At 45.8% G+C, this 27,823-nt stretch overlaps 3 protein-coding genes across 7 annotated transcripts; 1 reads left to right on the top strand and 2 right to left on the bottom strand.

The window, feature by feature from the left end:
- The first annotated feature begins 3,360 nt into the window (after positions 1-3,360).
- Positions 3,361-7,135, top strand: LOC103632000 (protein FATTY ACID EXPORT 1, chloroplastic). The gene is made up of 6 exons (XM_008653859.3): positions 3,361-3,757; positions 5,421-5,673; positions 5,989-6,156; positions 6,390-6,436; positions 6,515-6,555; positions 6,693-7,135. The coding sequence occupies exons 1-6, from the start codon at positions 3,563-3,565 to the stop codon at positions 6,784-6,786; spliced, it is 798 nt and encodes a 265-aa protein (XP_008652081.2). The 5' UTR covers positions 3,361-3,562; the 3' UTR covers positions 6,787-7,135.
- Positions 7,136-8,876: 1,741 nt separating this feature from the next.
- LOC100281299 (lipid binding protein) lies at positions 8,877-10,154 on the bottom strand. Its single transcript, NM_001154217.2, has 3 exons — positions 9,644-10,154; positions 9,445-9,522; positions 8,877-9,328 (listed from the first exon to the last, which is right to left on the bottom strand). Exons 1-3 carry the CDS (start codon positions 10,014-10,016, stop codon positions 9,117-9,119), a joined length of 663 nt encoding a protein of 220 aa, NP_001147689.1. The 5' UTR covers positions 10,017-10,154; the 3' UTR covers positions 8,877-9,116.
- A 717-nt stretch (positions 10,155-10,871) lies between these two features.
- LOC100381993 (uncharacterized) lies at positions 10,872-21,340 on the bottom strand. 5 transcript variants are annotated; one of them, XM_035960648.1, is made up of 10 exons: positions 20,936-21,340; positions 20,405-20,651; positions 14,415-17,579; positions 14,266-14,290; positions 12,830-13,515; positions 12,591-12,732; positions 12,368-12,475; positions 12,030-12,242; positions 11,622-11,942; positions 10,872-11,502 (listed from the first exon to the last, which is right to left on the bottom strand). In XM_035960648.1, exons 5-10 carry the CDS (start codon positions 13,432-13,434, stop codon positions 11,278-11,280), a joined length of 1,614 nt encoding a protein of 537 aa, XP_035816541.1. In that variant the 5' UTR covers positions 13,435-13,515; positions 14,266-14,290; positions 14,415-17,579; positions 20,405-20,651; positions 20,936-21,340; the 3' UTR covers positions 10,872-11,277. The 5 variants fall into 5 exon arrangements, with proteins under 5 accessions (XP_035816541.1, XP_035816539.1, XP_035816540.1 ...); XM_035960646.1 differs by lacking the exon at positions 14,266-14,290; XM_035960647.1 differs by lacking the exon at positions 14,266-14,290 and having other exon boundaries at positions 14,415-17,589; positions 20,936-21,128.
- Between the last annotated feature and the right edge of the window lie 6,483 nt (positions 21,341-27,823).

Raw genomic sequence — 27,823 nt, 5'->3', positions numbered from 1 at the left:
CAGCCGCACGAAGCACATTGACATCCGGCATCACTTTTTGAGAGACCACCAGCAAAAGGGGGATATCGAAGTGTTTTATGTTAGCACCGAGAACCAGCTAGCCGATATCTTTACCAAGCCTCTAGATGAGTCGACCTTTTGCAAGCTGCGTAGTGAGCTAAATGTATTAGATTCGTGGAACTTGGATTGATTTATAGCATACATGTGTTTTATGCCTTGATCATGTTCCTTAATGCATTTTGTTGTTTATTTATGGTGCTCAAGTTGTACAAGCACTCCCCGGACCTCACAAGTCCATTTGCAAGTGATGCACACATTTGGGGGGAAGATGTGCTACAACTTGACCCTTTGAGACTAACTGTGTGCTTGAGTTTGCTTAATTTAGTCCCAAAGGAGGGTTGAAAGGAAAAAGGTGGACTTGGACCATGCAAGACTTCCACTGCACTCCGATGAGAGAGTAACTCACTCCAAGTTCATCTATGTACTCTTATTGCCTTTTTTACTCTTAGTTGAAGATTTTGGTGAGGCAATAGGGTTAAAGGGCCAAAATTGATCCCGTTTTGGTGCTTGATGCCAAAGGGGGAGAAAATAAGGCCAAAGCAAGAAATGGATCAGCTACCACTTGAGAATTTTGAAAATAGTAGAGTTAGGACTTTTGGTTTGTCAAAAATCTCTTATTGTCTCTTTTGTCAAAAGTTGGCCTCTTGTGGGGAGAATGGTTGATTATGGGAAAAGGGGGAGTTTTTGAAATCATTGATCAATTTCTCTTGGAACAACTCTCTTTATGTCTCAACAAGTGTGTTTGACTTAGAGATAGGAATTTGAGGTTGATTTGCAAAAACAAAACCAAGTGGTGGCAAAGGATAATCCAAATATGCCAAATTTGAATCAAAACAAATTTGAGTTTTCATTTGCATTGATGTTGCACTTCTTTTAGTTGCTTTTTATTGTGTTGGCATAAATCACCAAAAAGGGGGAGATTGAAAGGGAAATGTGCCCTTGGGCCATTTCTAAGTATTTTGGTGATTAAGTGTCCAACACAAATGCCTAAGTGTTAAATTGTGCCAAGGACTCAAGAAGTGCAAATCAAGATTAAAGGTATGTTTCTAGACTTAGTACACTGTTTTTTAAGACTAATGTATTGTGTCTAAGTGCTAGAAACAGGAGAAACAATTTTTGGAGAAGTTGGCTGTGTACAGCCAAAAGGCTGCTCGGTCTGGGTGCACCGGACAGTGTCCGGTGCGCCAGGCTGGCGGCTGTCAACTGGCTGCTCTCGGGACTTCGACGGTGGTGCACCGGACTGTCCGGTGAGCCAACAGTCGGCTGGGCCAACGGTCGGCCGCAGAATCCGCGCACGACGCGTGGCTAGAGCCAACGATCAGAAGAGGCGCCGGACTGTCCGGTGTGCACCGGACAGTGTCCAGTGCGCCAACGGCCGGCTTCGCCAAAGAAGGAAAGAAATACGCACCGGACAGTGTCCGGTGGCGCACCGGACTGTCCGGTGCGCCAGGCGACAGAAGCCAAGAATTGCCTTCTTGAAATGCTCTCAACGGCTCCTAGCTGCCTTGGGGCTATAAAAGGGACCCTAGGCGCATGGAGGAGAACACCAAGCATTCCTTGAGCATTGTTGATCACTCACACTTCATTCTTGCACACTTGTTCGGCATTCTTAGTGATTTGAGCTCCATTCTAGTGAGAACCTTGTGATACTCTTTTGAGCTCAAGTCTTGATCTTGTGTGTGCGTATTTGCTGTGGATTTGAGTGTGTTGCTTCCCTCCCTTACTCTAGTGCTTCATTGTGATTCTTATTGTAAGGGCGAGAGACTCCAAGTTGTGGAGATTCCTCGCAAACGGGAAAGAGTAAAGTAAAGAAGAACACCGTGGTATTCAAGTTGATCATTGGATCACTTGAGAGGAGTTGAGTGCAACTCTCGTCCGTTGGGACGCCACAATGTGGAGTAGGCAAGTTTTGTACTTGGCCGAACCACGGGATAAATCCTCGTGTCTCTTGTGCTTGTCCTCATTGTGTCTATTGTGCTTCACAAGAGCTCTCCTCTCTACTCACTTGATTTCATTTGTCTAACTCTTAATCAAGTTTGTGGTGTTAAGTTTTAAGTTTTACAGGATCACCTATTCACCCCCCTCTAGGTGCTCTCAGATGTACAATTATATTCGATGAGTGACTCTTGCTAATATATTTGAACTAAGAGTTATATCTTTGCTACTTTCTGTGTACCTACTCACTTCCACTTGCATATAAGAGAGTTCACGCATTTGTAGATGATGTCATGCTCGCGATAGTGGTGCCGCTCGCCGCGCTCGCGCTTCAGCTCCCTCACCATCTCCTCTTCCTTGATATGGCATCGCTCCGAGCAGCTCCGACTCATCCGCTCTCATTCCACCTCCCTCTCTCTCTGAACTAGTGCCTTTCCCCCTCTCTTTCTCCTGTTGTCTTCCTTCACTGTCTCTATCCTTCCCATGGCTATCGCGGATCCTCTTCTTCTCCTTCCCATCATCCCTATCATGGTTAGCTTCATGGCGTAGGTGGACTTGTGCTCCACCACCTCTTTGTCCAGCGCAAGCCTCGTGGGCGCTCAGGAGGCAGGCCGCGAAGAGCGCGTGGCAAATGTGCATGGGAGGGACGGGAGTAGAGCCGACAGTAGGGCTAGGAGCATGCAGGACGGGCGAAGGTTTCCATTGAGCCAGGAGAGCGCGAACACGATGAGCGACAAGTCGTCGAGGGCGTGCCACCAGGCTAGGGACTCCACTAGGCATATGTGCGTCTAGGCGAGAGTTGCGCTCGCGGAGGTGGGCGAAGTCGACGGATGGGAACTAAAGAATAAGATGAACCTAATAAACCTAATTATTTCATGATTCATTCATCGTTGCTGAGTGGTGATCCTTTATACTTTTTTATCATGAACATCTGTATATATGAGACATTTTCATGCCAATCCTTGACTATTGACCGTTTTCAATCATGATTGCTTTTTTTACTTTCCTGTTCAACACTTAGCAAGCTGATTAGTCCTGTTATTATTCAAATCACCAAAACCCACTTGTAGTTTTGCACGACTATACAGACGATCTGATGTAAACAACCTTAATGCATATACAACCTAGATACTATAATACAATTCTTCAAGCACTAGATACACTTAAAAAGATCATTCATATGATTCAATGTATGTAGGCTTTATATTTTTTTTCAGTAGAACTCCTGAAGACACAAAACTCATTTATATGCTGGATGAAATCGTATCTTAGACTCAGAGAAACGTGCTAAAAATATTCATTCATTAAGGTATGTCTCCTATATTTTTTACACTTATGACGTAAAATATATATGTCATTTGTGTGGGTTAGTACATTCCACACCCTTCGAATCTCGGTCAACTCGTTGACCCGCGAGAACCTAACATCTGCCAACAATCCAACATCTCGCAGTCGCGTTCGCTGCTCCTCGGTCCTCAGCCCTCACACGCCGCCCGCCCGCGACGAAGCCCGCATAGCCGCCGCCGAGCGCCGGAGTTGCCACCTACCGCGCGCCCATCTGCCGCCGATGCTGCGCACTCATCTGCTACCCGAGGCTTGGCGGCGGCCACTGCCCCAGGAGGCAGGAGCGCGACACCAAAGTCCGCGCATTTCCTTCCACCGAGCCGCACCAAGATCCGGGATCCAAGGTGGCCAAGTTCGTTGCGGCGGCCCTGAACTTCGATGGCTGTCCTCGTCACGGAATTCGTCCTCAGATTCACAGGTCAGTCCAGCGAATGAACCCATCTCGGGGTATCTGTATCTGCCAGCCATGGAAGCTTGAATCTGGTGATCACAACGGTGGAAGCTTCAATCCATGCTTGTTACTGTGAAAGTTCCCAGGGGACATATACCGTGTCTTTTCAGGAGCGGTCGTCAAGCCTTTATTTATCCTGATTTAGCGATTTACCGTGTCAATTTGTAAAGCGGTTCAGTTTTATTTCCAAACTTTTGTGTGGATCCACTCACGAGAAATAGAAACATTTCAACTAGCTGTGGATATTAAAGGAGAAACTTTCATCTCAAAATGAGTCTGTAGGTTCAACTTGTCGATTTGTCAGAACATCTGTTCCCTGTGCCAATACAATCAACTGGACTGCTATAAGAGCTGTTCCTGTATGCAGCAGTGCCCTTGTCTCATGTTTTCAGTATCTCACTAGGATTAGTCAGGTATAATGGTGGATTTAGTTACCAAATCTTTTCTGTGTTAATTTGTTCAGAGCTAGCTGTATTCATGTGCAGTTTTTGTGGTCTTTGTTCTTTAAATCTGAATTTAGCAAAGTATTGTTTTCACTATTGTGTTATCTGAACATCAACTATACATATTGCTTGTGGTTCAAGTTACTCAAATACTTTAGTAGCGTGTGTTTTGTCTGAATCCTATGGAGTCCAATCATTTTTTTGTACAATTGTGCTCTATATTTTATTTGGCTTATCTGTGCTGCGGTAAGAGTATTCGGAACTGTCATGTGTCATTAGTTTGCTCTGTTTATCTGTGTTATATTTAAGTATATGATATTATTCAACTAGATTCCTAAGTCTAAAAATACAGCTATGCTTATTTGGTGGTCTGAGTTTAGGGAACCACAGTTTTGTTTATTATTATGGTATTACATTTGTTCGCTCTGTTTCTGAAATGAACATGTGCCTAGGGTTCTGAATAACTTTGATTAATACCTAAGAGTGTATTTTTGGTGTGTATTCCCTCCGTTTCAAAATAGTAGTCCTTTTAGCTCTTGTTTTTTTATGTCTATATTCAAATGGATGAAGATGAATCTAGACACATATAAAACACATACAACAAGGATTGTATGAATCTAACAAATCTGTAAAACGAATTTTATTTTGGGACAGAGGGAGTATTACATTACTGAAGTTAAGTTTAGACTCTGAGCTTTTCAACTGTTGTTGTCATGAGTGCCTTAATACCTATCAAAGCTTCCCTGCAAATATGTTGTTTGATCATGCTATTGGATGCTGCTTCAATCCAAATATTATCTTTGCAAAACACTGCTTTAGCTTAATTACCTGTAGATGTTGTCTCAGTTAAGCTAACATCGATTACATGAGTTCGAAGCTAAGCCAAATGTTAGATCTCATGCACTTCATGTTTGGAGTTTTATCAATTATTTTAGGTGCCAGTATCTTTCATCACATAATAAAAGCGAAAAGGGCGTATTTGTCATGAAAACAAGATTTGTTGAACTCTGTAGCTTCCATTCAAATAGCTTAGTTCTCTTCCTTTTTGTAGAAGCATTTTTTTCCTAGCAAAAAAGATCCGGCATGTTTACCTAGTACCTACCCTTCTTATGTTCTTCCTCTTGTACTCCTAATATCTGTGGTTAATATTTCCTCTCACGCCATTGCTGCTGTATTGCCCCCTGCAGCCATGGACTACAATGTGCGTGAATGCAGACTATACCACTCCTGCTGATTCTGTCGCCACCTCGGAGCAAGCAGGTGGTGAAGCTGAGGCCACCTTAGAAACAGGTGGTGAAGCTGCAGCCACCTTGGAGCAAACAGGTGGCGAAACCGAAGAGCCAACAATTGTAGCACCTGCTAATGAATATACAGAGCAGGAGGCTGCTCCTCAGCAGAAGTGTGCAAAGATACACGACTTTTGCCTAGGGATACCTTTTGGTATGATTCCAGCTTTGCAGCTAGCAAACTTTTTGGTGAATACAATTAAGTAGAAGTTTTTTTTATTGCTTCGGTACTACTGATATAGCAGCGTGGTTTGTTTCTATGTCTTCTCTCTTTCCAACCCCCCCCCCCCCCCCCCCCCCCCCCGACTAAATCTTTAGATAGGGGTTTAGGGAGCTTCTAAGCATTTTATCAATATCTCAACCTTTTTTAGAGCTTCTCAGTTTCTCCAATACTATGCTATCCATTCAACATTCTCTCTAAAGTATCAGGAGAAAAAAAAACCCTAAAGTTACAAATTTTCTCGTTCAGGTGGACTTTTACTCTCCATGGGCCTTATTGGATTTCTCTTCTGGAGGAGCCCTGCGAGTCTTACCTTTGGCGTTGCACCTGGCCTTGCCATATTGGCCCTGGCTGTACTTAGCCTCAATGTCTGGAGGAGCGGGAAGTCCAGCTTACCGTTCATACTGGCGCAAGCAGGTAGTTTTGTTTTCTGCAACATACCGTCTTGGCAGGTTTTGTTGGAGCAGGGCTGGGAGTTTGGATGCAGGCTGATATTCTCTGGATCTCATTAAAGTGCATTCTGAACAGGCAAACTATAGTGTCTGTAAATGTTTGGCCCTGTTAACCAGCTGTCGTAAGCTGAACTGAAATTCTGCACATGGATGGAACCTATGATAATTAATATGCTATGCTACGCTCGTTATTTGCAGGCATTGCCGCTGCCGTAGCATGGAAGCACGGCCAGGCGTACACCACTGTAAGTCAGACTGTAATTCGTTTTATCGAGGACCACTTGGGCTAGCTTTCTGATCAACCTTTACTCTTTTCCTCACAGACGAGGAAGCTGCTTCCGTGGGGATTCTACGTCGCGCTGAGGTGCTCCTTTATTTCCTGTATTTTTTTTCTCTTTTGGAAAATCCACTACTATAATCTTTGTCAAAGTTATATATGTTAATATCTCGTTTCTCATATCATGCTTCACTGCGCTTCTGTCAATCTCTTAATCCTATCAGTGCCGCAATGATCTGCTTCTACTCCTACGTTCTTCTTGCCGGAGGGAATCCGCCTCCTAAGAAGGCGAAGGCGAAGGCGAAGGCTGCTGCTTGATTTGATGTTGAAGGCATTCACCGGAGCGTCTCATAATTGCACTACCTTCCTCTGGTAAATAGGGTTGTGGTATGGCCTCTGTTTACTTAGTAAAAGACTGAGGAGATAAGACTGTCCCCCCTATGCTGCATAACTGTTGTTGTTTCCTTTAAATATACATCAATAAGGGCTGGGTTGGTTCCATTCCATCCCACTACCCATCTCATTTATGGTGGTAAATAGGGTTGCCCTTTTTTTGGCTTTGGTTTGAAGTGTTTGACGAGATTTTGTAAATTTCCTTTTTAGAGAGAAGCACATTCTGCCACAAGAGGCTCAACATGCTATTGCAATTCGATATGGGCTGCTATGATTTTCCTTGTGGGTATGAGGGGCGAGGGCTCAAGCCCAGCTCATGGTTGGCACCGGTGATGCTTTATGGTGTGAGAGATGTCACTGAATAACCACCCACCGCAGTCCACCTTGACGGCGTACGCATGGCATGACAGTTCCTTCTTGGCATAGGACTTCGCTTACGCTAAGCATGGTGACAGTTACGTCCCTACAATATCATGTCCGTCCTTCAAGGCATCGTCAAATAGTCTGTTGTGGCCAGCGAATTGCAAGGTGATACCATAACGGTGCACCGGTACAATGCCCGTTGAGAACGACATATAAATTATTTAATAAAACGTTAGAGCACAACGATTACATGAAAACAAATCACACATATGTTATCTCGACCTCTCGTAGCTTTCTCTAGACACCGGCGTAGCTTTCTCTAGACACCGGCGAGGTTGCCGACGCGCGCAAGATCGTGAATGATCTCGACTTTCACCGACCGAGGCCTCGGGCCCCGGTTCTGGCTCCCAAGCATCTCTCTCCCCCCTCCTATGAACCTTTCCCTCCATGTGAGCGTTCTCTAGCCTATGAGCAGGTTGGAGGCTCCCCCCCTCCTATGAACCTTTCCCTCCATGTGAGCGTTCTCTAGCCTATGAGCAGGTTGGAGGCGCTTGTTGACGGGAAAGGTAAAGGTGGCGCCGCGGTGGGGCGCGAAGGTGGATGGCGACTTGAAGGTTAGCAGGATGGCCTGCTCGACGTTCTCTCTTGTGGTGCGGAAGAATTTAGGTGAGAAAGGCGGAGAGGTGAAATTGATAGAAAGTTTTTGGGGCTAATATAAACGCTCGTGTTGATTGTATGGTTGATTGCGCATGCAAGAGATAAAGACTTGTCTTATTTGGTTGTTAGGAGAGATGTAAAACATAAGACTTATCTTATCGGGTTGTTAGACGAGATGTTGAGGAGAAAATAGAGGGGGAGGGGAACAATCGTGCTCTTCGCGTGTGACGCAACACGATAGTCAAAACTAGTGCTTTAAAGTATAGATAGAGATAGAGATAATCATTGTCTAATGTTGCATCTTTGTCTTATGTTCACCTTTGTGCTAACAACTTGTTTTTTTCTCGAAAACGCTGGAGAGCCCTCATCGGCAATATTTTGTAGCTCCACCGAAACGTCCGGTGCAACTTTGTCATAGACGCAAACATTTCAATGCTTTCAAATCTCCCAAGCTACAAAATAACGAGAGTGTTGAGACCCTTCTGTAGTTCCTTTGGCGTCAACCTATAGAACTACTCCACCACTTCATAAAGCTGCCATTCCCGGCTTGTTACCTGGTCATGCTACAACTTCACCCTTGAGCTTGGGTGTGTTCTTATCCACGGTTATGCCACATCTCGCCGGCTTGCCCCTTGTGCTAGGGTGTGGTTAGCTGTGAGGCTTATTTTAGCTAGGTATATTATTGTTGTTTTAGCCTTTTTTCTGGATTAATTGAGCGATGTAGGGTTTGCCTTGTTTTTAAGCATTTTAACCTTGCATTTTTCAACCTACCAACAATAATAAATTAATTTCCAACAATTTTAGTGAGCGTTTACTAGATAATAATTTGATAAACATCTGTTATCCTTCAACTAGAAATCGATGTATCATATGCAGTAGATTAGAGGGGTAACACATGACATAGGGTTTCCTACGTTTATAGATAGATATATATATTGTTTCAGACATGAGTTTCATATGGATTGAGATGAAAACGAACATACTCTTGCTGAATAAGACAATAAAAAAATATATTCCACCATAACAGTACACAGTACATTATTCTGCTAAGTCCTGACGACGAAACTGATGAAAGGTTCAAACACCGTGACAAAAAAATGTGGTAAAATACAGCAGGCACTGCCAGTTCAGAACACCATCGATTTAGTAACAAACAGATACTAATAATTAAATAGCAGCTAATAAGATTCACCAAGACACTCCAGTGCTCCGACGTTATTTAGCGAACCATCGCATCAGGTCATGAGCGCAGCTCCAATTGCAAGCAACAGTACAAACCCAGCCGTCGCTGGCGCGTCCGAGCTTGCTGTCGAGGAGGAGGAGGAGGAGGCGCCGGGCACAACCGTCGGCCTCGTCTGCCCCTGGCTGACCGGCGCCGCGGCCGTGGGCGTGGCCGGCGCCGGTGCTTCGTCAGGCTCCGGCGCTGCCGCCGCCGTCGCTGGTGGTGCTGCCAGTTTGAAGGTAATAACCATGCATGAATGGCGTTCATCAGTAACATTTCCACACATACACATCAGAGAGAGAGGTTAGTTCTGACAAGGTAAAAGGTAGCTAGGTTCTTACGCAACGGGGCCGTGGACAGAGAGGGCGCAGGCGCATCTGCGACGGGGCCTGGAGCTGGGCTCTGAGCTGAGGACGCGTCTGCAGGCAACAAGATCATCATCGTCATATCATCACAGGATTATTGATACGATATAATTCTGCAGTAATGCATGGACTGGATGGTAGCTAGCTAGCTAGTCGTTCGGTGATCCACACCCACCTCGGCACTGCAGCTGGAGAGAGGTGGAGTTGCACGCCCTGGGCAGCCGGACGGCGAGCGTCCGGTTGACGGGCACGCCGACGGAGACGCTGCCGGTGAGGATGAGGCACGCGCAGCCGGTGCTGGCCCTCATCAGCGCCCCCAGCGACCGGCAGCAGTCGTCGGTCGGGGAGGCGCTGCCGTTGGTGATGAAGTTGAGGCACGGCGTGAAGCTGGTGACCAGCGACGCCGTGCACGACATGGCGCCCCCAACGACGCCGCCGGGGCCGGGCTGCCCGGACGCCGGCGCCGGCGCGGCCACCACCAGCAGCGTCGCCACCACCGCGGCCAAGGCGAGCAGCATCGGCCTACTCCTCGTCGTCGTCGCCATCATGCGCGCGCTCGATCTGCTAGCTAGCTCTCTCGATCACACACACTCGACTTGGAGCTAGGGAAATTAAGAAAAAAGGCTTTAATTTGGAAAACAAGGAGCCTGGCTATAGCTGGCTGTGATGCGATGCGTTGCGTTGTTGCAGATGTGCTCGCTCGTGTTCTATATATATACAGTGAGAAAAAGAGGAGCATGACGCATGATCAGAATAATGCGGTTTGCGTTGGTTCGTCAGAAAGTTGGTCATGGTAGCATAACTACCGTAACTAATAAATCTTTTTATCTTCTCTCGCGCGCATTAGTCAAAAGTGATACTAGCGTAGCGTAGCTGCAGGATGAAAGGATCGGAGGCGCGCGGACCAGATCATCAGGTAGGAAGGGTTCGTCACCAAATAAATGATTTCTTAAATCTGGTTTCCCCCACGCAAAAACAAGCTAGCTAGCTAGCCAATTTCCATTTTGTTAGGTACGTACGTGGACACCTGTGTTGTGAACGCTGAGTTTCTTCCTGTTGTGTCAACATCCATGCAGCATGGGCTGATAAGTTAATTCTGCACCTATCTTCATCTACCATTAACCATTTGATGGGCAACACAATTATATATGTACAATATTCTTGCATTGGGTCCAACTATATAGATTTATCTCTTTTCAAAAAAATTTGCCTATGTTTCCTCCACAATGTACTACTGCAGAAATAGTTCTTATGGACATATATTTTTTTTAAGTAGCATCAGAAGAAGTACAGTAGGTTGCAAACCGTTTCTTAATTAAGTTTTCAAGGGAGCTAAGCTTATGTTGTAAACCATTCTAAAAAATATATATTTTTAACGACTAGCCTAAAAAAGACGTGGAATATAAGAGCGAGCAATAATTATTTTTATTTAATTGTGATAACCAGTATTTTTGGACTCGAGGCATATATATAGCTCTGATACCATATTAAGTTCTAAGCATCAACCAATTTAACACAAAAGTTTAAGCTGACGAGAGGAGATGGACAATTCACCTATATTATACTCTACACCAAGGAGAAACCGAGCGGACGAATTGAGTATACTGATGCGATATGATATATGAAGACGCTAAGCAGCCTTCATATTCCTTTGGTCTTATTATGATATGGCTTGTTTTTGCCATGCATGCATATGTGCCAGCCCAGCTTCACGTACAGGGTGGACAGTACTAGTGGTCCTTGCTGCAGCATCGACGATCGATCGAGAGGAGCCATTGCAGTCGGCGGTGTCGCTAGCCGCCGAGCTCATCATCGGCGGCGGCAGGGTAGTGCAGCAGGGTCTGCGTGCACAACAGCCTTGGCGCCGCCAAGGAACCTCTCCATGGCGTCGATGACGTGCCGTCCATGCGCGTACCTCGCCAGGCTCGCCGCGTTGCTACTTGCCACCTCCAGCAGCAACCTCACCTGCCGCTCCTCCGCCGTCACCACCATCTTCTGGATCACAAAGTTCGCGTACGGGTTGATCATCATGTCCTGCACGTACGTACGTACACAGAACACATTCACAAACAATACACTATGGCGTGAGTGAGTGGAATCAAACAAAGGAAAATCTGTCACAGCGCGTGCAATGCAAGCCACCACGTACTAACCACGAGATGGTCCAAGTGCTGCTGCTGGCCGCCGCCGCCGCCGGCGACGATCTCGTCGGCGATGAGCCGGCGGTCCTCCTGGCTCCCGAACGCCAGGCACTTCTCCACCACGTTGGAGGCGAACTTGTGGTAGCTCATGCCGACGACGCGGCCGGCGAACCTCCTGACCATCGCGGACCGCATGGCGCCGCCTCCGTGCTCCACCAGCTGCTGCACCACGTAGTTGCCGAACCTGTCCGCCGCCAGCTTGTTCACGTTCTCCATGATCTCCGCCGTCAGCGCGTGGTAGATCTCGTGGTCTTTGCAGCGGGCCAGCACTTTCTGGGAGTCGTCAAGTTTTGAAGGATCAGATGAGACACCGACGACGACGACACATCGTCGATGCAGATGCAGCGCGAGAGCAAAAACCTGGATGACGTGGCAGCCGAAGGGATGGGTGGACAGCGCCTTGGCCCGGCCGTAGAAGCTTCGGAGGATGGAGTGGATGTCCTTGGACGGCAGGCACTCGACGCACTTCTGGACGACGTGGTTCGCGAACTGGTCGCGGACACACCTCAGCACTTTGCTGCCGAGCTCCTTGGCCATCGCCACCTTCTGGTCGTGCTCCCCTACGTCGAAAGACTGAGACGACGACAGAGAGACAGCCAAAAAAAAAAGAACAGATCAACAGCCAAATGACGATGAGCGAGAGCTCTCGGTGACGAACTTCATTTCTGATGAATCGATCTGAAATACTAGCTAGTGACCTTCTGTACCACCCGGCAGCTGTACTTGTCAAGGCTTAGGGGCAACAAATGGCCGATCAGATTACTGATGACCCCTCGCTTGCAGGACCTCGGCCCATGCTCAAGAATCTGCATGTGCATGCAGGTGCGAGACAAAAATCAAACAGAGGTAAACCGATTGGTAATTTCTAACATATATATGTATATACTGGATCAGCAGCGAGAAACTTTAGTATATATTAACCTTCTGGATGGCATGGTTTCCAAACATGTCGACGGCAAGCGTGCGCACGCAGGGCATGATCTCCTTGTAAACCATGGCGATCTCCTCCGGCGCTGCCGCCTCAAGCGCCTGCTGCACGAAGCGGCTCCCGTTGCGATCGGCACTGCATTGCATGCATGCACGCGTTTCCAGAGTTACAGTAACTGAAGTATATATATATATATATTAAGCGTCTGCTGACAGTAAGCAGTCATGCACACCAGAAAGCTGCGACTTTGCCCTTGATGTCCACGAGCCGCAAGGCGGGGCTCATGCTCATCGCCACCACCGGAGCCGCCAGAGCTTCCTCCTCCTCCCGGTGAACGGAAGGAACAACGCCGCCGCCATGATGGTCGTTGAATCCTCTGCAGGCGCCATGATGCTGCCGAGAGGAGGCATCAGCAGAGCGAGCAATTGCTTGCTGCCGAATGGCCGTAGTAGTGTCTGGCTGATCTGCTGGGTCGTTGTTGTTCCTGTTGTTCACGTAATAATGCGCCACCAGAGCATCGCCAGCACAGTGGTTCTTGAGATCCTGGATTGCCTGCTGGAGGAGCCGCCTGGAACTGGCCACCGTAGGGTCGATGCACACGCGGAAGTACGCCACGTGGACCCCCATCAGATGGTTGTATCTCTTCACGGCGTCCTGCTGCTCCTGGCTCAGCACCGGCGGCAGCAGCGCGTCTTCTCCGAGCTCTTGCTCAAAGTTCCCTAGGGCTAGGGCACCTGGAAGTGAAACCTGGGCGGCAGGGACGTGGACGAGGTTTTCAGCAGCTGTCCTCGCTCGGCCCTGCTGAACACTCAGGGCAGTTGCATCCTGTGCACCCATTGTTGCCAGTTGAGAGGAGGGATCGGCGACGGTGACGCCGCCTCCAGGATAAAATGCTGGTAGTTGTTGTCGCCAGCTGGCCTGAGAGGAGGAAACAGCAATGGTTCAGTACCATCACAGTACATGTAACAAGAAACCGAGTCTTGATGCCTAGCATCATGCATACTTGCTATATAGTAGTATATATTATCATTCTCACTGCATGCACAGTGTGAGTCATATCCAGTATTATTGAATCAAAGGCAATTCTCAAAGGAAAACTCCAACTTTGTAAAGTAGACCAACAGTTCTCATAATAATATAGAACAACAAAGTTAAATCCCAGCTTCTTTTTTTTCTCAATCACAGAGTTATGTCATGCAAAGCAAAACAGAATGCCATACACATACAGTTTTTTTTCTCTCCAAAAATAGTACTTTTTCTTATGAGGAAATATCGTTTTTCATAAACTCCTAGCATTAATAGAGTAAAGATCTGCACCTAAACTCTGCGCATTACATCACAGGGCAATGAAAAAAAATACCTGTAATGAAACCATCAGTTTGGAAACATTAAGGGGCTTAACCAGATATATAGAGTTAGATCTCTATAGCGACTAGGCCGGGGCTAGGTTACCTCATCTACCAAGCTATATCTAACATCCTCATATGCTAGCAAAACATTAAGCGATATACCGAACCTAGATCTTAGACCACCATAAATGAATCCTTCAGTGTAGACTGCTGGAATCGATACATCCACCTACACTTTTTTTTGTAGTTGCGTACTATTTCTAGAGCATCCTAAGGAAAGATCCTTTCCCTACAACCATATAGTGGGATTAAATATTACCTCTATATATGATGAAAAGTATAGTCTCCACGATCCGTTATTTGTTCCCAACAAACAAGACAATAAGCAATCACCCATATGTAAGTATAAATTCCTTCAAATTCCGAGTTTCGGCCTTGCGGAGGATAGTGTAATAGGTAGTGATTTACCTCGTGGAATCATTAAAGATGCCTTGGTGTTAAGTCGTGCAAAGATGAAGACATCTTGGTTGTATCCGAGACCAAAAATTTGGTGGAGAGACACTAGTAGATTGGGGGAGTACGTGTGTTGCGGCGGTGAAGCCCGAGACGGGAAGGGGAGTGATTCATGAATGGGAATGGACCCGGTTTATATAGAAAAACCCTAGCCATAGCGCATTGTTGCGTTGGGCCGAACATATTTTGTCTTAGCTTGGGCTAAAAATTTCTACTTGTTGGGCCTACCATATACTAAAATAATGTTGACCCAAAGTAAATTTTGCCATGGGACAACCTTGGACAAGCAGTAGTATAGGATAGCTTGAAGAATCATTAGGTTGATGGTCCATGGGACGTTTGAAAAACACTAGGTACTATAAGAAAAAGGACAATCATCAATTGCGCATGTTCTTTTCTTTTCAATAGGCATCCTCCAAGCCCTACACTTAATTAATGTCCTATATTGATGTGAGCATTCAATCAAGGTTCTCTCATGCTTGCTCCTTTTTATCAAAATTGTCTTTTACAACTGATCCTTATTAGGAAGAGTGATAACCACCCCCTTGAAATAAGCATAGAAACGTACAATATTGAATCAACTATAGGACTTCTATACTAACATATGAGTTATAAGTGTGTGAACCAAACCCTTTGGACTTCAAAATGTGTCAAGGAACCACTTCAATAAAAGAGACATGGGTACCATAAATCATGGATTGATTTAGAGCAGGGGCGAAGCCAGACAACAAAGGCATTGGGGTCAGCTCCATTGTGAAAGGAAAATGTGTCCTTGGGTATTTCTAGCTGTTTTGGTGATTAAATGTCCAACACATTACTATGAACTAACGTCTCCTCATATCAGTATGAGCACATGTGATTGTAAAGCAAATTGAGAAATATAAGAAAATTGCATTTTTGGAGCATATTGCAAATCCTATTGCATTGAAGGAACAAATGTATGATTATAACACTTAGTCAATTGTTTTAGTTGCTAACTATGTTCATCTAAGTGCTAGGAAACTCCTCAAATCGAGCCAATTTCAAGAAAAGATGTTTGGCTAAGTTTGGTCAAACTTGGGCCAGTCTAGGCCTCGTCGGACTGTCCAGCCAGCCAAACTAGTCGCTCTTGGGTTTGGCGAGGACTTCGCCGACTATAATTCACCGGACTGTCCGGGGTGTTAGCCGGGCGTCTGCGACAACGGTCGGCCGCGCAATCGGCGCCGGTCACGCCAGCTTGGCCAACGGTCACCAGACTGCACCGGACTGTCCGGTGTGCCAAGTGATCAACAATGTCTAATGGTCGGCAACGGTCAACTTCGTCAGGGAAGGAAACAAATCGGCGACTGTGCAGTGTCCGGTGCACCCGCGGGCAAAAGACAACCAGAGCTTTCCAAATGAAGAACAAATGGCTCATAGGTCCCTTGGGGCTACAAAGGACCCCCTAGGCGCATGGAGTTGTTACCCAAGCACCCCTTGAGCACGTTGTGATTTGTTAGAGAGAGATTTGAGTGCGTTCTTGAGCTGTGACTCTGTCATTTTGATTCGTGCGCTCTCTCTTTTGCTTGTGTGCGTGTTGTTGCTGCGTTATGCTCTTGTGTGTGTCTCTACTCCTCTCCTTACTCCGATTTTGATTGTAATCATTTGTGTAAGGCGTGAAAGACTCTAATTTATGGATATTCCTCACAACGAGATATTGATATAAGGAAGACAATTGTGACACTAAAGTTTGGTCTTTGGATCACTTGAGAGGGGTTGAGTGCAACCCTTGATCAAAGGAGGTCACCACAACGTGGAGTAGGCATTGACCAAACCATGGTAAAAATCGCTGTGTCTCTTGTCTATTTTAATTATTGTGATTAATGTCTTCTCGAGTTCTCTAATAAGTTTAATACTCGTCTTAAAGGAGCAATCAAGTGAAGAGTTCTCATCGCTTCTCTCTTTTTATCCTAACTTGGTTTTAGTTCTCACTAACACGTATTATAAACTAAGGTTGTCTTGTTTAGAGTTAATATTGTAGGGTCACCTATTCACCCTCTCTAGGTGCTCACACATTGACCATCATCTAAATACATTAGTTAAGAATACATTTGTATATGAATTGGCAAATTTTATAGGGTTCAACTTGACTTGGCCTAATGTACCATGCAATGCTAAACAATAACTATGATAGAAAAGGAATGTGCCATTGAATGATCTACTAAAGGGTTGGAATGTGCTACTGGATTATATAGTGCACATTAGTAAGGGTGACAAGTTGAATACTACCATGAATTCGGCCACCAAATCATATGATATGAGTTGAAGGTGGCAACAGATCACCCAGTGCACATCACTATGGGTAGCATTCAACTATAGAGCTTCAACATGTTCTTGACCTTCGGGATCAATAGTAGAACCAACAACACCATCGCCACCCCTTCACGGAGGCATAGTAGTGCGAGCCAGTGAGTTCACTAGAGGTGGACGCTAAATGTTAGTTTCCTTTCGAAGCTACATAAGAAACCATAATAGGGCAATATAATTAAAGTGAACTCTCCCCTTTATTCACCTTCGAGGGGTTCAAAGATGAATATATGAGAGTTTTGATAGGAAAAGCAGATAGCGAAGGTAACAAGTACGAAGTGAAATCATTTCAGCAAGTTGTATGTTAGGCTTGTAAGAAAACAAGCCGCTTCATTATCCTTTACACACGAAGGAGTAACAAGAGATACTACATTACATAGGAGACCTTTAGAATGCTGAACCTTCAAAGATCTCAGTTGTTGACAAGTACACAAGGACGAATGCCTTTTGGAGGTGGTCTTGCACGAAGGTGATACAAACATGGGGTTACAATTGGTTAACCCTATAGCAGTGGCACTAAACACCTATTTGTAGGATCGGCCAGTATACATATTTGTACATAGTTACGGGAGCATGCCTCACCATGTACAAATGACGTACATAGTCGGGAAAGGTATGTACGACTTTTAATATGAGAAATGTTCCATATATCTCTCGTTTTCATCCTTCATGGCCCTTCTCTGTCTGAAGGTAACATCAAGTTCGACAAATGATTATCTTCCCTTCGGTTACTCCTTCGCCGAAGCTAGACGGACGGAGCTTATCATTTTTGCCTAATAGGTATGAACGTTCCACCTGCAACACACTTAGATAACAAGTTTGTTACTTATGTGCCTTGAACAAAGCATTCTCCCCAACACTAGCAAGGGGTCATTGTGTGGGTCCTATTGTCAACAACTCTAATTTTAATGATCTAAAAGCCTATTGGATGGTGTTGTAGGGTTTTGAGTGCCAACATATCACTCATTGCTCACTGCAAAAGCAAGAATCTACCCAACAACTACAACCTTTTTGAGGAAATATATGCCCTTGGATAATCATTTATAGATGGCGACTATTGAAGTTATTGCGAGACTAGAATCACTCCATCCACCAGTCAGACACATATTTGATGACATCCAAAGCATAGTATAAAACTTAGTGTTTATATTTGTGAGAGTTAGTTACAACATGATAGCTTGAGAGTTTGGACTATTGTGTCCTTATAATCTTAGTGAGATAGAGCACTTGACTTCATGGTGATCTTCCGGCGACATCAACCCACCGAGCTTGGTGTGGACCAACATGAACTTTGTGTAGGAGAGCCCATCCTTAGTGGAGAAGCTCCATATTAGACTGCACCAAGGTAGCCAAGAGAGCCAGTTCATGGTGGTGAGCCTTTGTGGCTTGCGTCGCTTGCCTTATGTTAGCAAACCTTTGTTAAACTCAACACGTAGATCAAGGAATGGCTTGGTGAAGCTTCAACATAAAATAAGGGATGTTTTTTTGGCAAACGATGCCATAGTACAAATCCTCATTTCCATGAGTTTTCCCTTCCTAGACTAGCTTTTTACTTACCATGCTTAAGCATTGTGGTTGATTGTGTAGTTTTTACCTTTCCAACATTAACATGCACTAGATGATATCCATCTCTAGGTTGCAAAATGCTTTAGGGTTTGGGTAAGTAGAGTAGACTAGAAAAAGCCTAAGGTGTACATCATGCTAGTCAGTTTATGATTTTTGCTATTGTACATTATGAAATCTCCAGGTTAAGTTTATAATAGATCAAACTTACCCTCTCCACCTCTTTTATCTAGAACTCAAGCTAGTCCTTTTAGGCATATTAGAGATAAGGCCATCCTTAATAGAATTAATGTATTCTTTGTTGCATCCCCACCACTTTGCCATGCTACAATTCAATCTCTACCTCCTTCATCCCTCTCTTTCGTAATAGCATCATTGTGGTGTCCTCTTCACACCACCTATAGTTTCCTTGGCCTGGGGGATGGGAGAGCTGCCCTCAGACACATAACCTCGTGGCGATGCAATATGGGAAACTGAATAACACAGCTTCCCGGTACTATATTATCTAGTTTTAGGTACCATGAAAATCCTATAAACTAGATCATCTGGATTCCTCGGGATGGAGTATCCGGTTTTAGGTAATCTGGGAAGGAATTCTAGGTTCTATATAGTGTCATCAAATTCTGAACTTATATATAGGGCCAAACCTCCCAGCCTAGAAGGGGCATGGTCGGTTGAGGGAACCCAATTTCAGTTGTACCAAAAGAAAAGGTTACTCACATCGAGATTTGTAAGACACACCATCATTAGCAAAGCAATATCTAGCAAAAAAATAATTGTTGTTCTAAACCAAAGCATATTCCCTTCTGTCCTATCCTATAATATATATAGTGCATTGTAGAGATTTTAGAATTAGGTTAAGAGAGAACACAAGAGATGCATGTACGCTTTATTTCTTAATCAAGCGCTATCATCAACGTGATCAATGGTGATTGATCCATAAATGAGTAGGTAACAATATAATACATGCCAAACTTCTATGATTGCTTAGCACAAAATTGCTTTGCTACCTAGAATTCCTTGAGTTTGTATATATTTTTTGGACGCTCGTATGCGCTTATATTAAGGGTCTGTTTGGATCCTAGGAGCTAGCTAAAGCAAAAGTGACTAAATTTCAGTCACTACAAAAAAACTAAAAAAACTAAAAGTGACTAATTTTGATACTTCTTACCATGTTTTATTACTTTTATCTCTCCTTGTTTTGATCTTCAGCTCCTAAGTGACTAAAGTTTAATTACTTTTGTTTTAGCTCGTGGGATCCAAACAGCCCCTAAAGGACCAAGGGAGTAGTAGTACATGGGTAAGATGTAGCTAGAGATGGTCAAACGGGCCGCCCGGTCCGGCTCGGGCCCGGTGAAGCCCGACCCGTCAGGCACGGTTAGAAAACCGGGCCGAGCCTTCTAAGCCCACGGGCTCGATTCCCTGTCCGAGCCCGGCCCGCAGCGGGCCTAAACGAGCCGGGCCGGCCCGTTTAGCACGAAAAAAGCAGACCGAAAATCACGTTTTACTGCAAAAAAGCGGGCTTAACGTGCTTAGAGGTAAACGGGCCGTGCCGGGCTAGCCCACCGTGCCTAGTTTCTTGTCTGAGCCCGGCCCGAACCCGCATAGAACCGGGCCGTGCCGGGCTTGGACCGGGCCCAAACAGCGGGCTTCGTACCGGGCTCGCGGGCCTCGTGCTTATTGGCCATCTATAGATGTAGCCTTCATAAAGAAGTAGAAAACGTACATAGAGTAACAAATGACTAGAGAAATTAATTAAGTAGCAGAAAGTAAATAAAATTTAGGTTGGCATCGAGCCAACCACATACAGATGTAGAGCATATCTCTATCTATAACTAATAATAATAGATAACGAGGCATATAATTAATATAATCAAACCTGATGTAATATAATACTAACTCCATTTTTATTTATTTGATTTGACACCACTTAGTTCAATATTATACTACCCGACGACAAATAAAAACGAACGGGGAGGTAGTAACTCGCAGTTGCATACAGCAGTACGATAATAGAGCTGAGGATCCAAAATTATTGAGAATTAATGAAGAAGTACCTCCAGCTGCGGCGGCTGGCGCCGATCCACGGAGAAGAACTGACGGAGCTGGATGTCGCGGGCGGCCGTCTCCTCCGGCTCCGGGAACAGGCGGTAAGGAGGAGGAACTAGTGCTGCTGCATCGTCGTCTGCATCAAAGTGACCATGTCCAGCTCCAGCAGCAATGGAGCCCCTCCTTGACGAACTCCTTCCTCGGCATGGATCCATATATAGACGATCACCTTTCCCTTTTTGATAGCACTGGCCACTGGATGAACAGGTGGTGGTAGCCGCCGCGCTTATCAGTTATAATATTCCCCCCTTTTTCACTTTGCAAAAGGAGGAGAGGATGCGTAATGCAAAGATTACATTCGATCGTATTGTTCGTGTGTATATTCATTCCGTCTATATATATGTGTGTGCTAATAACCCCATCAAAACCAACCGCGTATGTAAACATTAGAAGCTAAGAAATTAAATTCCTGTGACGAGAAGAAAGAAGAACACCGGTCGAATTCGAACAGAGATCGGTTGATAGGTTGGAGGACTCACCTCTCTGCTTGAATTGACTGGCCGGTAAAGCCTTAAGCAGCCTGATGCTGGAAGAAGCACATATATATAGCTAGAACAGAATTCGGTCTGGGTACTAATAGATGAATACAATATATGCTTTTCTCAGAGTCAGAGAGAGAGAGAGAGAGGAGAGAGAGAGAAGAGAGAGAGAGAGGGTGCGTCAAAGCAGGCAGTAGGCGACATAAACCGGTACCTGCAGCCGGGATTCCATCAGCAAAAGGGAAGCGGGGCGGACAAATGCAGACCATGCAGTGCAGGACGCGTCCATCAGTTACCCAGTGGAGCCGTGGAGGCGACGACCGGAGGACCCTGACGACACTCTCTGCATGGCCGCATGCGTTCCTCTGTAAGTCATAGTTTTGTTGCAGAGGCCCGCCCCGGTCACGAGGAGGCTTCGGTGTTCGCCGCTTTTTTTTTATAAACAATATTTAAAAATCGACTAGTAGTTATTTCTTACGATTTTTAAATCCTATATAGCCAGGTCCCACGTGGTATTCGTGCCACAACCGGTGTCTATATGTTGCCTTGAAGCCATATAGCCATAGTGCGGTAAAAAAAAATTAGGGGACACCAACAACAATAATTCCCATCGCGTGGTGTTACGGAATTAGTAGGAATATTTTGTTAGTCATAAAATCGGAGGGGGTTGGAAAGGCTAAAATCTCCGTCTTATTCAAATTTGACCCCTCCGATCATCTCCGGTTTTGTGGCTCTCAAACTAGCCCGTAGTGTTAGAACACTCGAAGATCTACCGAAATAATTTACATGCTGCAATGACCAGGGGCAGATCCATAGTATAAGCACCGAAGCTATATGCAACGATTCAACTGCTTCTCAAAATGAACTTAAAGTAGAACAACAACCACCGTACAATCAGACGCTACGTGCAAACGTGCAAGCGAACATTCTAATCCATTAGACCATAATCCAACCGTGTGTAACATTTAACACTTAGGGCCTGTTTGGTTGGGCTGCGGCTCTGAAAAAAGTTGTAGGCTGTGAGCTGTGGAAAAAGCTGATGTGGGCCATGAGCTGTTAAAAAGCTAAAACCGTTTGGTGCAAACCACTAAAAGCCATTAAAAGTTCTTCAATATATGTTTTCACAATTCTATCTTAAAGCCACTAAAAGCAGGTCCAGGGGTACTTTCAGTTTTGCACTGCAAAATTTCAGTTTTTCACTGCAAAAAACTCAGCATTTATAAAAAGTTCTTCCTAGATCCACCCCTTTGGTTTGGCTTTTATGGGCAAAAGCCAAAGTCAAACAAAACACACCCTTGAACCATCCACCATCTCATATAGATTATAAAAAAAATCCTAACAAACCACAATTATATCTACAGTTGAATTATGATCTAACGGACCAGAAGGCTCGCTTGCACACTTGCATATAAGGTCTGAGTGTATAGAAGTCATCATCCTAAAAGTAGTCAATAAACAGAAGCATGTGTTTCACCAATTATCAAATAAACTACTTTCCACCAGTTTATCAAATAAGTTGCTTTTCCAACAAGCACCAAATAGGACCGATGTCATGTGACATCAATGGCTTTGTACAACTAACCATTCTAATTCCAAAATATTAAAGACATGATATTATAAAGATGTGACAAGATTATTGTAGGGATCAAAATGTGTATAAGAAAAAAAATATAATAACAATAAAATAAATAAATTAGGGGACACCAACACAATAATTCCCATCGCGTGTTATGGAATTAGTAGGAATAGTTTGGTAGTCACAAAATCGAAGGGGATTGGAAGGACTAAAATCTCCGTCTTATTCAATTTTGACCCCTCTAATCATCTCCAGTTTTATGGCTCTCAAACTAGTCTGTAGTGTTAGAACACTCGAAGATCTACCGAAATAATTTACATGTTGCAATGACCAGGGGCAGATCCATAGTATAAGCACCGAAGCTATATGCAACGATTCAACTGCTTCTCAAAATGAACTTAAAGTAGAACAACAACCACCGTACAATCAGGCGCTACGTACAAACGTGCAAGCGAACATTCTAATCCATTAGACCATAATCCAACCGTGTGTAACATTTAACACTTAGGGCCTGTTTGGTTGGGCTGTGACTATGAAAAAAGTTGTTGTAGGCTGTGAGCTATGGAAAAAGCTGCTGTGGGCCGTGAGCTGTTAAAAAGCTAAAACCGTTTGGTGGAAACCACTAAAAGCGTTAAAAGTTCTTCGTTATATGTTTCACAATTCTATCTTAAAGTCACTAAAAGCAGGTCTATGGGTGCTTTCAGTTTTGCACTGCAAAATTTCAGTTTTGCACTGCGAAAAAGTCGGCTTTTACAAAAAGTTCTTCCTGGATCCAGCCCTTTGATTTGGCTTTTATGGGCAAAAGCCAAAGCCAAACCAAACGCACCCTTAAACCATTCACCACCATCTCATGTAGATTATAAAAAAACCCTAACAAACCACAATTATATCACTACACGATGGTTGATCTTTAGCGGCCCTTATTTGGGACCGACGGTTAGTCGCTAAAAGTTATGGACCGACGGTTAGTCGCTAAATGCGTTTATAGCGACGGTCTGTGGGTCGCTAAAAGTCTATAAATTAAACGACTTATGGTCGGTCGCTATAGAGGTAAGTGTGTGACTGATGGTGGGTCGCTATAGAGGTACGTGATTTTTGTGTTTCTTATTTACTCACTAAAGCCCATCTAAAGGCCTGCTAAACAAACAAACGAAACTCTATTCCACGCGCGCAGCCGCCGTCACTTCTCCCATGGCCACCCCCTCCCTCAGCCATGGCGGGTGCCGCCGCCACTGCCCACTGCTCACTCAGTCGTCCGCCCTAGCCGCTAGGTCAGCCGTCCGCCCGTCGCAGGTACAGCGCCGCCACTCACCGTAGGCACATCGGCACAGCGCCTCCGACCAAATCCAGCGGCTTCACGGCGCCACGGCCTCCAGGCTCCACGCACGGGCACGGCCTCCACGGGACCACGCATGGGCACGACTTCCAGGCTTCAACGGAATCCCGTCCCCGGTCACTGCACGGCTTCAACGGAATCCAGTCTTTAGGCTTCAACGACACTGTCCTAATTTATTTTGCAAAATTCAGACTTTAGTAATTTTTGAAACATCGAATCCAGTATCGTTTGGATTGAGCCATCGACGTCTTGCCCAAACTCTAATCCTTAAAATCGAATCTAGTTCCTTAAATTTCATTTGAAATTCTTTCACGTTTGCGTTGCACGTGTCTCTCGGTGGCCTGACATTGTGACGCGTGTGGCGGGCGCAACCCTGTGTGTGACAATGCACAGCTTCTCACTTGCGTGAAAGACACGTATCGTCTCCATGGAGGTCCCCGTGTGCACCTTATCTCCCTACCGCTATCCCTTTCGTTCATCCGAATCGGCCACCGATTCAACTCTTCACTACGTGTCGCGCCTTCCGTCACTCCGCTGCCGCATGTCCGACGTGCTATCGAGTGTAAAATTAGGAATCGACTGATTTCATAAATCTGGACTGCGCGTGCTATTCGAGGAAAACACACGCAAAGTCGATAACCGAGGTTGGTTTCATCCTGCACGCTAATTATGGGAGAGAAATTCAAGTATTTGGTTGCGGGCGAATTTATTTGATCCCAGATAAATCAATGGAACAATACTGTTCGAACCAAAAATGAGCCGGCGGACTGTCCGGCCCTGAGTCCGGACGGTCCGCGCCTGTAGGCCGGACTGTCCGCGCATGCGCAGAGCAGATTAGGGTTCTGAGTTTTGTGCTGCGGTTGTTAGCTATATTCGCGGGATTAGCTCGGAATCAGTTGTGTAAAGGGTCCAGCCCCCCTCCTCTATAAATAGAGAGGTCTACGGCCGATTTGTAATAATCAACAATCGAATCAATACAACTTTTATTCGCATTTTATCCTAGGAGTAGTTCTAGTCTAGTTTAGGTTTAGCCTCTCAATCCCCAAATTCTTCGCCTCTCTTCGACTCTACGCCGATTGGAGGAGTCTAGGTCGGCCGGCCCGAGCCTAGAAAACCCCTAGGATCTCTCCTCCCCGACGGGGTCCCTCCCGGGAGCGAGATCCAGGCCACCGCCGGCGACTTCCGCCGTCCCTGCGCACGCGCGGACCGTCCGGCCCTAGGGCGCGGACCGTCCGGCCGTCAGGCAGGGAACCCGAGCTCTAGCACCAGGTCGCGGACCGTCCGGCCCCAGGCCGCGGACCGTCCGCGCCTGACCAGAAAGCACCGCCGCCTCGCGCCAGGTCGCGGACCGTCCGCGCCTGACCAGAGAGCACCGCCGCCGGTTCTTCTTGAGTATTTGGCGCTCCGACAAGGCGTCAACATACTTTTTGGCGACTCCGCTGGGGACAACATATCTAAGCTTATCAAATCGGCCCTCAATGGCCGGTTCAAGGGATAGCTCTGATATTTCTCCAAGCAACATCATAGAGCCGACTTGGGAAACCTTGCCGGCTGACGAGCAGCTCCAATTTGAGGAGCACAAGGAGCGGATGATCCAGGAGGCGAAAGCAAAGTTCTTGGCCAACTTCAAAGTGGACAGGAATAACAAGGTCGTCCGACATCGGGCGACGGATCCGGCTTCGCTCCAACCCACGCCAGATATCCCCAATGTGAGTAATACCAACGATCTGCAATCTCTTAGAAATTATGTAGAAGATCAGCGTGAACAAATGCAAAACATCATAGGGGGTATGCAAAGCGATCTTAAGAGACTAGTACGTGCATTTGATAAATCTAGTACCGCAAATTTTCCTTCGCACGAGGTTGAGTTAGGAGATAACGCGTGTAACACATCGGCTACAGGTTGTCACGACCAGTCACAACCCCTTTATGGGATGCTGATGGACACATACCCTAAGCAACCGCAAATCGGCAGCAAACCAGCCGATCTGCACATGCCCGGACCGTCCACACGTGAGCGCGGACCGTCCGGGCCAGCAACAGTCGGGCCTATTTTTAATGAGTTACCTAGATATGCGCCCGAGCCACCACACACGGCACAGAACCCAAACTACCCACTCGGACGGTCCGCATATAACCACGGACGGTCCGGGTACGTATCCGGACAGTCCGCGCATGAGTCTTTTGAGGAGGATTATTACATGAATCCTCGCCCGTCCCAGCAACACTTCCCATCACACTATGCGATGCACCAGCCCATTAATTCAGGATCCAAAGCCCAGGAAAGCTTTCCGGCCCCACCTAGAAGGCCGGAAAGAAACGATCAAACCTATGACCCATATAGGGCAAATGAAAATGCACCACGTAACTCAAACCAATGGGGGGAAAGACAACATGCTAATGTCCAGCCAACCCCACCTATGTTTGACCAGAGAGCCAGTGGTCTCGCACCGGCTGCCATTGATATAGTAAGGGAAGAAATAGCCGGGGCGTTCCGAGATAAGCTCGGAGTAAGCATGGTCCCCGGGGGGCAATCATATCGGAAACCTTATGACAGCCGATTTGATCACCACCCATACCCACAGGGAACCAGGATACCCGAATTCGCAAAATTTTCGGGTGATCAAGGGAAAAACACACGTGAACATATAGGCCAGTTCTTAGCACAATTGGGAGAATTGGCCGACACAGAGGCATTTCGCGTACGTTTATTTTCATTATCGCTAACAGGAACCGCGTTTGCATGGTATGCCACTTTACCTCCTAATTCCATTTCATCATGGGGGGATCTAGAACAAAAATTTCATGATCATTTTTTCTCCGGTGATTATGAATTGGATTTGGTAGATTTAGTGTCATTGTGACAGACAAAAGACGAATCGGTTAATGATTACATCCGGAGATTCCGCGATACAAGAAACCGATGCTTTCAAATTCATTTAGCAGAAAAACAGCTAGTAGGATTAGCCTTTAATGGTCTACGATATTATTTAAAAGAGAGATTAGAAGGCATCCAATTTTTTACACTAGCACAGTTACACCAGAGGGCTTTGGCTTGCGAAAGCCGGAGCAAAGAAACTGCTAAAACAATGCGTCACAACGTACATATAGTAGAATGCGACCAAAGTAGCTCAGATGACGAATCAGCAGAAGTATATGCTGCTGAAATGGTTTGGCCAAAACAGGCCAAATCTTCGGCTTGTTCCTCCTTGCAGCCGGTTCAAAAGAAATGGCAAGAGGAGGTTAAGTTTACGTTTAATGTTGGTAAGTGTGATAAAATATTTGATGAATTACTCAAAAATGGCAATATTAAAATAAATCACACTGTTCCATCCGCCGACGAGCTAAAACGTCGTGCGTACTGCAAGTGGCATAACTCATTTTCTCATGCCACTAATGATTGTAATGTATTCCGACGACAGATTCAATCGGCCATTAATGAGGGACGATTGAAATTTCAGGAAATGCAGGTGGATACAGAGCCCTTTCCAATGAACGTGATCGACTTTGAGGGCAAGAAAGTCCTGGTTCGGCCAAACACGGCCGATAAAAGCAAAGGCAAAGGGGCAATCATCGGCAATTCTAAAAAGGCCGATGAGGATCATAAAGTTTCTTGCAGAAAAGTGGTAGCCGAGAAGACTCCCGATGGAGGGGAGACCCTAAAGGTGACCATCACAGCCTCCAGTACTGGGGGGCAAGCGCAGACAGGGAGACAGATGCAGGAACCCGTGCTGCGTATCCCGGACGGTCCGACACGTAGGCGCGGACGGTCCGGGACCCCACCGGACGGTCCGGAGAGCTCCGGCGGACGGTCCGGCCGTACTCAGGACTTACGACGGCCACGTACTTTCAAACCACGACGACCAAAGATAGGTATGTGGAAAACAAATACATTCAAGGCAGCTGGTCGGTTGGTTAAAGCCGGCCCAACTTTTGATCAATTACTGTCTAAATACGTTAAAAAGAAGGTCGGCCC

This window comes from Zea mays, chromosome 7 (assembly GCF_902167145.1).
Source record: "Zea mays cultivar B73 chromosome 7, Zm-B73-REFERENCE-NAM-5.0, whole genome shotgun sequence".
NCBI classification, from domain to species: Eukaryota; Viridiplantae; Streptophyta; class Magnoliopsida; order Poales; family Poaceae; genus Zea; species Zea mays.
Note: the sequence above shows the minus strand (reverse complement) of the source record. Positions and strands in the feature narration are given on the sequence as shown.